Below are 12,276 nucleotides of genomic sequence, written 5' to 3' on the forward strand. Positions count from 1 at the left end.
AATTATAAAAAAGAGTCAAATTAATAATTAATATAGAATTAACAAATTGAATAATTATTCGTATGTGAAGAATTGAAGAAATTTAAAGTGGTTGAAGAAGGTAAAGTTTCAACCATTGAGAGAAGGTAGAGAGATTTAGGTTTGATGATTTTTAGTCAAGGGTAGATAAATGGAAAGTGTGATGAAAAAAGTACTGAAATGAGTAAAAGTTGTACTGCGAAAATAAATTCTGTTATTATTTACTTAGCAAATTTTAAATAAGTTAATTTTCTAATTTTGTAAATATCTTAATAAAAATAATACATACTGCAGTATGATAAATAAAAAAATTGTTGACGGTGTTATTTAAAATAAAAAATTTAGTCCGGATTATAAATAAAAAAAAAATAAAAAAAACGTAAAAACAAGTATATTGATAAACGGTTAAATCCAATCGAATGGTCAAAGTTTAAGTACACCCGATATATATAGTCTAACAAAAATCGTTAATTAATTCAAACGATTATATTTAATGGTCGTAACCAAAATCGTAAAAATAAAAACACCAATATTAATAAAGAAAAATAATTTTAAAATTAATTATTTGGAATATTAAGTAAAAATTGAAAAAAAAAAACAAAAAAATAAAAAAGGAAAGAAGTTAAATGTTAACGTGTTTAACTTTAACCCACAACCCTCAAACCAATTCAACTAATTTGTTCTTCACTTCCCGGAGTTCCAAACACAAATAAAAAATAAAAATAATTACTCTCATTCCCTAAACATAAATCAAATAATCCAAGCAAAATACACTGATTTGTTCTTCATTTTCTGGATTTCCAAGATCTAATTTTTCACAAATCACGGTCACCGTCTTCAACCCTCCTTCATCATCGTTCACGGCCAGCATCATCACGATCACTGTCTTTACCTCCACCATCAACTTCATCTGTCTCTTACCCAGATCATCATCACCGTCATCACCACTCTTCCCGTTCTTATTTGAGGTAATTAATTTAATTTGGTTTCCATTCACATAATAATGCTGTTTATACAATTAATTTGGTACTTTTTGTTTGAATTCAAAATGGATCAAAATATGTTATAATTGAGTTTATTTTATAGATAATTTAAAAAGTGACTCAAAAAAGTATGCTCATATTTTATTTAATCTTGATTTGGTATATAATTTTAATTTTACATCTTATTAAGTTATCTTCTTTTTTGGCAGAGAATGAGAAAGGAGAAAGAGATAGGGTGTTGTGCAAGATTGCAGGCTTCAAAGTCTTCATCCTTTTTCTTCTTTCATTTCTCACCAATAACCAATCAGAGGAAGCCACATACAAGGTCACCAACAAGGTTACCATTATTCTCAACTCAAGGTCACAAATTGACCATTGCTAGTTCAAGGTCATCCTAAACACCATCTTAATACTACTTAATTATGTCAATAACATGACCCAACAAGGTCACGACCCAATTGGTGACCTTGCTTGGGCACGGTCTAAAGATGGGTTGAATACACTTGAGTTTTTATATTTTGTCGGATTATTTTTGGTCATTTCATGTCTCTTTTAAATTAGTCATTTTAAGTCTTTTTTGGTCAATTAAAGTTATATTTTGTTGAATCATTTTCGGGTCGGGTGGTTTCGGACCGGGTTAGTTTCGAATTAACAAAGCACGGGTTAGGTTCAGGTCTGGTCGGGTCAATTCGACTTTCGGGTTACACTCGACGGTTATAGTTCGGATCAATTTCGGGTCTCGGGTCAGCCTTTTCGAGCCAGGTCAATCGGGTCGGTTGATTTTGCCAAGTCTAATTATATTAAAAAAAAACCAGTGCGTATTTCGTTTCAAATGAGCCGAGCACGCCCAAAACTTATTAGTCTAGGATAAAAAAAGCATGATAGGTAAGAAATCTATAAATTTAGTGAGTATAAGGTCATACTACGCCAATCACACAATTTGGACCCTCAATCTTTATTTGTTTCTCTCCATTTCTTCTATAATATACGCATATTTTAATATATTTTATTTCTTCATTCATTAAACTTTTTATGAAACAAATATAACCATTAAATTGTCACAAGATTTAATCTAGGTCGTTCATAAACTCAAAAAAATTTCAAAAATTGAAACTAAAACTCATAGAGAGGTTACCTTTAGTGTTTCAATTTGATCACCACCGAATATTTTCGCTTTGATCCAAGTAATCAACAATTTAGCACATACATATTGCAAGTAAGACTAATATTTTACGCAATTAAATGTGATCTTTATACTCTATATTACAGTATGTGTATGTGTTCAGTTTATGTTTCTTTTTATTGCAAATAAACTCACAAGAATAAATATGGGTTTAGTTTATGCTGAAAAAATCCACGTACGCCCCTACTTATAGTAATGAAGACGTTGTTTATATCAATTAGGGCGAGCATGGTCAATAAAGTTAAGGCTGAGATTGCCAGTTTGGATACCACTAGGCAGAAGTGCTTGCAATCTTGCATGCATGCATGATGAGTCAATAATGAGTCATTTACGAAGAAGGTGGTAAGCCCAAGTTCTAACCAACCTCGGAACTTTGGAGGCGGCTTGTTTTACCCAAACCATGAAATTTTGAGATGTAATCCTATGAGGTGACACGGATAAGCATAATTAGGAAATAATATTAGTTAAATAAGGACACAGATTCGAGATAACGATTTTAAGAAAGGAATAGGAGTTGTATTATTTTCCATATCCTTCCCAGACTCCATTATGATATATGATACTATATATTATAAAAGGTTTTAGGGTTATGGAAAAAGAGGATGGAGTTTTTTCATCTGAAACCACAAGGGAGTAAACATCTTATTCTTCCTACATACTGTCTGCCTCAAGCACCCATAAAAGTAAGAGACCGGTAGTGATCCATCTCTTCCATTCTAGTAGACATGGGTTTCAGGGTTGTGCTTGTGGACCGAGTAGAGGAGCAACAAGTGAGGCTCTCTAATCTCTCCTATTATAAGCTATTTGAGGAATTTATGCTTCAAGAGGTAAATATTTTTTTGTCTTTTAGCATAGTTCATATTATCTTATGCATGTGATCATAGGATAAATGTTAGGAAATTGTTTCCTGTAATATTATCTTTAGTATGGTTCATATTTTGTTAGCTTTGATTGTCTAATTAATTGTTAATTAGATAATATTTGCATCGGTTTTTCTAACGCGTGCCCTAAGGACACGCATTAATACTTAATTAGGCATACATTAAGTGTTATGCATAGCCAAGATTTTTTAGTTACCTTAATTATCTCTTATTATTATTATTATCTCCTAAATATTCTTTTATTATCTCCCTAATATTTCTACCCCAATATTGCTTCCCCACGTTTGCCACTAAGTTTGACTTTTTTTTTTTAAAAAAAAAAATCTACCTAGTACATAATTGTTCTTAATCAACTACAACTACAATTAATTAGAATATATTGACAGTAGAAAAACAGTAACGGAATATATTAAACTTAATCGATGAATGTCATAGTCACTCCGAACAATTTTAAAAAATCTCAAATAAAATTGCAAGATACAAAAAATAAAATTTGGAAAGATACAATAAAGCCTCTAAATTTATTCTACTCCTTTAAACAAAAAATTAGATTTAAGCCTTCTCTTGTTTGGGAGTCTTTTTTCCTCTTCTTAGCATCAACCGGGACAGTATTTACATGAATGTTTTCCTTTTCTGGACAAGTTGTAATTTTATGTCCGAGCTTTTTACAAAAAGAACAATTTCTACTTTGCCTTTGTGCAGCTTCTTTTCCACCTATTTCTCGCCTGAATTTCGGACGACCTTTAGTTTTTGAAACCGGAGGATTATGAATGTGATTATCCTCTCCCAAATTAATTATTTCAGAACCCAATACTTCACTTTCAGAAATTGTTTGATTGAGTGGCGGAACGATTACCCTGGTATGGAACTCATCACGACACCATCGTAAGGGTAAATATCTCACTGGTATGTCAAAACGGTCTTTATGTATGAATACAGATAATATATGTCGGCAATGAATACCCCAAAACTCAAAAAGCTTATAGCTACAACTAATATTGTCGCAATTCCAAACGACATTATGCTTTTGTGTACGTAGCTCCTTATAATATCGGACAACGAAAACGTGAGTGTGATCCAAACCTACCGTATATTGAGTAGCCCTTTCAAACTCTTCTTGAAACTTTTTGAAAGAAAATGATGTGAAAACTTTATACACTTGCTCTTCCAACGGAGATGACGTACGCAAAGAAGATCCTCTATATGTATCCAACATGGTATGGTGTAGTTGAGTTTACCCAATATCCTTAACTGCTAGATCAATCTGTACGTGTGCCAATTGATAAGAAATGAATTAGAAATGTATCAACATGGATAAAAAGAAAATACTCTTAAAGTGTAGAATAATAACAAACTTCAAATATTTACCTGACTAATAAGCTGAGTCAAACACAATCGTGATGATGTAAATCGTTTCACAAAACTGTTGACACTCTCATATCTTCCCGTTGTGGTCATACCACCAAAAAAATAATCACGAAGGTAAGCCGGCGCTCAATTTCGCCCGATCTCGTATAAACCACGGACATGCTTATTTTCTTGTAAATTAAACTTCGATACCATAAGAGGCCATTCTTGTTCAAAATCATCAATATTGTCAAACATATAAAGCCATTAAAAATCAGAACACCAACGTGAATATTGATTTCTAAGAAGAGCCGTAAACCAAGAAGAAAATTTAGATGTAATATGCCATATGCAATAAGCTTGTTTTGTAAGTGGCATTTCTATTGAGATTGCTTCTGACATCCGTGGATCCTGGTCAGTAATTATTGTCATTGGCGGCTTCTTCATCAGTGTAACAAAAGTCTAACAACAAACAAAAAATACGTAAGAAGTATATACAACAATATAACTTTACAACATAAAAAAAAAGCGGATATCTATAGAATATGTGTACCTTCATCAACCAACAAAAAGTAGCTCTACTTTCTCTTCAGAGAAGAGCACAACCAAATAATATAGTTCTTCCATGATTATCAATGCCAATAAAAATGCCAAAAATCATGTCATATAAATTTACTCTGTGAGTTGTATCAAAACCAGTAGAGTCTCCGTACTCTTGATACAAATCAAAGCAGTGAGCAGGCGACCAAAATATATTCTCCAGCCTATTCTCATTGTCAATAGTAAAATCAAATTGAAAGTTAGAGTTCTCAGTTTTGGCGCTCTTACAAATTTCGAGAAGATCCATAGCGTCATTGGCCAAATTCTCTTGTCGCTTTCTACTAAAACAATTATGAACATCTTTCTTAAAAAATGGTAAATCGCCATACTTCACATTTTTCTGGAGCCCCATCACTCGTATTATTTTCCTGACTGAAAGACCAACATTTTTATACAACATAAGTTGTTGCTCATCTTCTTTAGATATGCAGCGATAAGAAGGAAGAAATCGCACTTGAGTAGATGACAAAAGTTGATTGTTATGATGTGAATTAAATTGGGTAACATGCCACTCCTCAAGAAAAATGTCACAAGATTTTTTAAGAGTTATACGCATAACAGCGTTACAACCACACCTCGTTGATGGTCTGTTTCGCTGCTCCTTACACGGCTCCACCATTTTCACTCTTGGAAATCCTTCTCGATGACAAAAAAAATCTTTCCTAACCATTTTTCCATTCTTAGTTTCAAACCGACCTCTACGAATTGAAAACCCATTATCTCTAGCAAAATTCTCGTAAAACAAATAAGCCTCCTGTTCACTTAGAAAACATTGACCAACAAAGAGTTCAAAGAGTTTCTATCAATATTTTCTTCCCCATTGTTAATCAACTCACATAATTCATCTTTTGGTTCATTGTTTAAGTTAAACAAATTAATTACATTTAACCTAGATACACAAATCACAGAAAAGTATTAGTATTTTAAATAATGAATAAACATGATAACTGTTACGACATCTATATGACTATATTCATGTCAACTATGAATGAAGCGTATGTTATCAGTCAACTTAATGTCAACTTAGAAAACAGAAGGTTTCAGGCCTTGAGGGAAGGGAAGTATTGCAATGCCAAATTTCATGTCACCTAACCATATAATGATAGAGACAATAATTAACAAAACATGGAAACCAACACGCATGCTCTCTGTGACGATAGTATAATTCATTAAAATACATGTTATCGGTCAAAGATGATGTTCATGTTAATCACATAACATCAAATGGAAACTAAGAACCGTCTCAAACACCTTAATGCGACAGTTTACGCTTCCCCAAATCTTCTGCGGTGACGATAATATGATTCATCAAAATACATGTTAACATCATCCATTATGGGTCTGGCAATATTATGACACGATTCAATTTCAATTATAACGTTTAAGATACCATAGTTTCGATCGAGATAGAAAAACACAAAATTTTACACTAAAAAACAACAAAATATGTGAGAAGACGACCTGTTAAATATAGAGAAGGGATAGTAATTCATATACAAACCTTGCATGAAGAGATTTCGTTGCACCAGAATCGATTGAATTCCTCATCACTGATTTGGAATAGAAGAAAAATTGAGTTTTATTAGATTTGTAAACAGTGTTGTAGAAAATAAAGGGACATACTTTTTCACATACGAATTTTTCTCTTTCACATATGACTTTTACAATATTACCCTTGTCATTTTTCATTCTCTCTCCCTAATAATTTTTCCCTCTCTTCCCTTATCTCGTATCACCATCTCCGATTAATAAAAAATAAATTATGGAGTGGTAGTTAATTATTAAAAAAAATGAAATCCAATTAATCAATGAATAAGAAAAACAAACTAGTTATTATTATTTAAAAAAGAGTAATTTATCAAATACACCCTCCTCAAATACACTTTTTTAAAATAACTCCCACCTCAAATTTTTTTATTTTCTTACACCCATTTTAATGTCTCCGTTTATAACTTGCACCCATAACCGTTTTCAGGTGAAAAAGCATGTGAAATGACGAAAATGCCCCCGCGTGTTTAAAAAGCTATGACTCTTCATTTCCCTCCCTTATTCCATCTGTTGAACAACACAACACTTGTTAAAATTCCCCCAAAAATCTTCCCAAATCCCAGTTTAAACTCTTTAAAATTTCCCCTAAATTTTCCCCAAATTTCCGCTTAAAACCCTAATTTTCGAGGGATTGTTCATTCATCAGGATTGATTTATGTAAGTTTTCATTCTATCTCTTATTTCGAATTTCTTTGTTTGTTATTTTTGATTTCTGTAACCTTTGTCTTCAATAATGTTGATTGTAGTAGCTTTATTTTCTCGGTTTGTAATCCGATAATTCTATGTTTAATTTTGAGCATCCTAATTTCGGGTTATCTATTTTCGGGTTTAGGGTGTTGGGGTTTTGTATTTTCGGGTTTATGATTCTAATTTTAGTGTTTATTAGTTTAGGTTTTCCAATCTTTGATTTTGTCCTTTGTTATAGGAAATGGCTTCAAAAAGTACTCCTATTAGGGTGACTTTGCGTGTCAATCATGGTGGTCAATTTAAGGTTCACGAAGGGAAGTTTGACTATGTGAAGTCTTGTGCATCTTCAAACCGGTGTTCTGTTTGATGATGTAATCGTAGAGATGTTTAAGAAATTGGCTATTAGATTAACTAGAAGAGATGACTCAGAAATTTGGTATAGAAGACCAATGAGGAGTATTAGGGATGCTAATGGAAAAGGGTTATTGGTTTCCTGTTTTGATTTAATCAATTTAGTAAAGACTCTATGCAAGACTACCAATACATTGACTGTGTGGATAACTGAACCCTTAACAGTAGAATCTTTTGCTTCTACCTCAACTATAGTACAAACAAAGAAAAGAGCAAAAGTGCAACGGTGGTCCCACCAAGTAAAGATGCTTTGATGGGAAGTACCTCTACTTCTTTATGCACTCTGAACAAAACACTAAGGCCCAAAATAGCCTTCTTTGTCCCATCCCACTCCAATTCAAAGCACCCACCCAACAAATACCTACCCCAACTAATGCAATTCTGAGATCTTTAAGAAGAAGCCCTCGACAACACAAAAATACCACGAAAGCTTCAACAAAAAAGATCACAAAACCGACCTTGTTATTGTAAATGAGGCCATCTGCTAGGGAGAAGTTACCCTTGAGGAGGAGGGTAAACTTTGGTGCTCAGCCTGGGATTGTTATAAGGGATTCGGATGTGGAGTCCGAGCGGGAGAGTGGTTGTTTGAATGGTGTAGTAACCGGGTTTATTGAGCTAGGAAGACATAAAAAAGGGACGAGAAAAGGGAAAGCTAAAGTGAATGAAGGCATAGAAGTGACAAAGGAAGGTAAATGTAAGAAGATAGCAACTGTGAGAAAGGAGGAGAAGAAGGTAGTTGTGAGAAAGGGCCGAGGAAGAAAGAAGTAGATCTTGGGAAGGGGAAGAAAGTAGATCTAAAGAAGAAAGGAAAGAAAGTAGATTTGAGAAAGGGTAGGAAGAAATTGCTTGAAAACATAATAGAAGAAGAAGAGTTCGGTGATTCGAGTTGAGTGAGCAAGCGGTGAAGATTTTGGTCTTAATGAATTTGATATTGGTTTAAATAAGAGTGATGACTTATTTGAAAAACAAGATACTGGCTTAACTATAAAGGGAGTAGAAACTGGTTTAGGCATTGAAGAATTGAAAGGAAAAGAAATAAATGTACTTGAGCCTTCAAAAGCAAAAGAGAAGGTTTTATATGGAGTTGATGACTTGAATGTCAATGTGGAGGCAGATTTGGATTATGACTCGGAGGAGTTGAGAAGCCTGGTTGGATCTGATAATGCTGATGAGGGCACATCTAACCCTACATTTAACCACGACCATGACTTTAGCAAGCCTATAAAGCCGAGGTTAGGGTTAAACTTCCCTAGTGTTGAGGTTTTTAGGAAAGCCCTTGTGCAGCATAGTGTGACAAATGGCTATGACTTCTACTACTCACACAATGGAAGGGACAGGTGTGACTCATTGTTACAATAGGTGCAAGTGTGAGTGGAACAAGAAGAGGTCAAAGCTTCCAAAGTGTGTTTGTGGGATTAAGAATCCCCTGTAAGTTCGAGTACATGCTAGGGATGTGACAGAAGGAATTTTTCGATAATCTGGGTTACATTTGAAGCATAAGCGTGTAATGTCCACTTACAATAGAAAAGTGGGGTCCGAGTACCTAGCTCATATGTTGAGTTTTGGAGAAACAATAGTGACTGGAAATTACAGAAATTCCAAAAACATGTACTACAAGAGCTAGGAGTTCATGTAACCTACATGAGATGTTGGTTGGCAAGAGCTAGGGCAAGGCTCATGATTCATGGTAATGGCAAGGATCAATATGCCAAAGTATGGGAGTATGCAGCAGCAACATTGAAGTACAACCCTGGTAGTTCAGCATTTGTGGTGTGTGACAATATTGAGAGGCCTCCACCTATATTCAAAAGATTCTATGTCTGCCTAAAAGCTTGTAAAGAAGGATTCATACAAGGATGCAGGCCTATAATTGGAGTGGATGGATGTCATTTGAAGGGTGTATATCCTGGCATATGTCTGGTTGCTGTTGGGGTTGATGCAAACAATAACATATTCCCAGTAGCATGGGCAGTGGTTGAGGTGGAGAATAGGGACAGTTGGACCTGGTTTTTGGAGCTTCTAGCTAGTGATATAGGCAAAGTAGAGGGGGAAGGGCTTACAGTGATGTCTGACAGACAGAAGGGTCTGATTGATGCCCTAGCTACTGTGGTGCCAAAGGCCAATATCAGATTCTGTGCAAGACACATTTGGGCCAATCTGAAATTGAGATTCAGTGGTCAGTTATACAAAGAAACATTCTGGGCTGCAGCCAGAGCTATGACAAGGGTAAGCATGCCTTCTCTAATGTATCTGAAATTGAGATTCAGTGGTCACTTGTTTTTTTATGTTTACTCTTAACTGTTATTTCTTACAGTGTATCTATGTATCTTAAAATGTGTAGGCTGATTTCTCAAAAGAAATGGAGGGCATGAAGCTATTATCAAGAGATGCATGGTCTTTTTTGAATGACATTCCCCCAAGGCATTGGTCTAGGCATGCATTTGACACTACCTGTAAGTCACACCTTCTCTTAAACAATGTGTGTGAGGTATTTAATGCTGTGTTGAAGGAAGCTAGAGATAAACCTATACTTACACAACTAGAATGGATGAGAAAGTATGTTATGCAAAGATTATGTCAAAAGAGAGAGGGTGCTAAATCATATGAAGGGAGAGTGATGCCATATGTGGATAAGTACTTAGACTGGGCAAAGGATGAGTCCAGATTTGCTACCTTTATGCAATCTGATGAGCATGAATTTGAGGTGGAACTCAGAGGGGAACAAGTTGTTGTGAACTTGTTAGACAAGACTTGTGGGTGCAACCATTGGAACTTAACTGGTTTACCTTGCCCACATGCAATGGCATGTCTCTTGGAAAAGAGAATGGACCCAAAAAACTATGTGGATGATTTTATTCAAAGGAGAGGTACATGCTCACCTATGCCAACAAAGTTTCCCCTATGCCTGGGGTAAAACATTGGGAACCTACTGCTATGCCAGAGCCACTACCACCACCCTTAAGGACCATGCCAGGAAGACCTAAGGGAAAGAAGAGAAGAAAAGAAGCTGGAGAGATAGAAGAACAGCAACTGAAGAGAGGGAAGAAGTCTAAACATTGCAGCAACTGTGGAGGCTCGGTCACTACAAGAGAACTTGCAAAAACCTGCTTTTGCACCACCAAACATCTTGTGAGGGCACCTGGTGGCAGACCACAAAAAAAAGACCGAATGGGCACGAGAACATCGAGAGAAAGCAAGGGCAAGGGCAGCCCAAAAGGAAGCATGGAAAACAAGACATCTCGGTGGAGCATCATCAAGCACCTCCATTTTGCTATGCCATCAACAAACACTGCTGCACCTACTTCATTGTCATTCACAGAGCTTTTATCCCAAGCTTCTAATGTTCAAGGAAATCAAGCATGGCACCAGTCTTGATCAAAGTCATGAATGCTATTGTTATTGAACTTGTGTAAGGTTTATTTATGAACAATTCAACAAATTTCTAAACCTGCTTTTGTTACTTATGAACAATTAGTTGGACTTGTGTAAGGTTTGTGAACTTGCTTTTGTGATGTAATGCAATTCATCGATTTACGGTTTATCAATATTTCAAGATTTGTGAACTTGCTTTTGTTGTGCTAATAACCAAATGCAATGTAAAAAATTGCAGCGTGTAATGAACAAGCAATTAAAATGAACAAGCAATTAAGAAGAACATAAGGTCTGACATTATCATTAAGAACTTAAAACCCACATTGTCGTTGCCATTACATTAAACATAGATACTCAGACTTACATACGACAAACTACTATGAAAATGATGAGCATCATACAGGCAAACACTACCATAGACAAGCTGCAACAATAACTGCCCCTCTCATACTTTGCCATGAAGGCTTTGTTCTTCAGATTTTCAATCTCAAATTGTAGCTTCTTCCTATCCTCCTTAAGCCATTGTATTTCACGACTCAAACAACCAACTTCATAATCAACAAGTCTCTTCTCCATCTTGAGCTTGTTGATTATCTCTTCGCCACTCGGTTTGAACGCGATCATGCCAACGAAACCAACGACAACCAACCATACCACCTGTTGGGTTAGAGAACTTGCACTTCTCAAAACGTCTTCCTGGATTGTCATTAGTACCAGACGTCAAAATGGCAACCGGCACACCACAAAGACATTTTCTAGGTTGCTCTTCAACGCCACTGTTATGACTGCTTTCATAGCTACTTTCAAATGACATTTTGATTGGCAAGCTAACCCTAATTTTCAGAAGACAAATCAAACCAACATCAAAATCACAACCTAATTACCAACAACCATATCGAAATTAAAATGAAAAAAGTTAACCAAATCCAAACAATGGAGAATGATTTACCTTGACAGAGAATGAGAATACAATGTAGGAAACGAAATCCAAACAAAATTGAGGAAAAGAAGAAGGATTGAAAGAGAAAGAAGAGAATGAATGGGGGAATTAGAAAGAAGAACACAACACAATTATAAAGGAGGAAATGAGGGCAAAATGGTCCGAAAAAATAGGTTTTAACTCAAAAATTTAAAAGCGACGGAAAAGTCAGGAAACGTTATTGGGTGCAAGTTTTGAACGGAGCCATTAAGTTGGGTGTAAAAAAATAAAAAAATTTGAGGTGGGAGTTATTTTAAAAAAGTGCAT

At 35.1% G+C, this 12,276-nt stretch overlaps 2 protein-coding genes and 1 long non-coding RNA gene across 3 annotated transcripts; 1 reads left to right on the forward strand and 2 right to left on the reverse strand.

Annotated features, from left to right (window-relative positions):
- Positions 1-5,001: 5,001 nt before the first annotated feature.
- LOC141655314 (protein FAR1-RELATED SEQUENCE 11-like) lies at positions 5,002-5,631 on the reverse strand. Its single transcript, XM_074462399.1, has one exon. The coding sequence runs from the start codon at positions 5,629-5,631 to the stop codon at positions 5,002-5,004; it is 630 nt and encodes a 209-aa protein (XP_074318500.1).
- Positions 5,632-9,235: 3,604 nt separating this feature from the next.
- Positions 9,236-10,750, forward strand: LOC141656090 (uncharacterized). The gene is made up of 2 exons (XM_074463016.1): positions 9,236-9,884; positions 10,000-10,750. Exons 1-2 carry the CDS (start codon positions 9,300-9,302, stop codon positions 10,570-10,572), a joined length of 1,158 nt encoding a protein of 385 aa, XP_074319117.1. The 5' UTR covers positions 9,236-9,299; the 3' UTR covers positions 10,573-10,750.
- A 554-nt stretch (positions 10,751-11,304) lies between these two features.
- LOC141656091 (uncharacterized) lies at positions 11,305-12,071 on the reverse strand. The gene is made up of 2 exons (XR_012548333.1): positions 11,980-12,071; positions 11,305-11,863 (listed from the first exon to the last, which is right to left on the reverse strand). It is a non-coding gene; the product is annotated as an uncharacterized LOC141656091 (long non-coding RNA).
- Between the last annotated feature and the right edge of the window lie 205 nt (positions 12,072-12,276).

The sequence above is a fragment of the Silene latifolia genome, chromosome 5 (genome assembly GCF_048544455.1).
Source record: "Silene latifolia isolate original U9 population chromosome 5, ASM4854445v1, whole genome shotgun sequence".
Lineage (NCBI taxonomy): Eukaryota > Viridiplantae > Streptophyta > Magnoliopsida > Caryophyllales > Caryophyllaceae > Silene > Silene latifolia.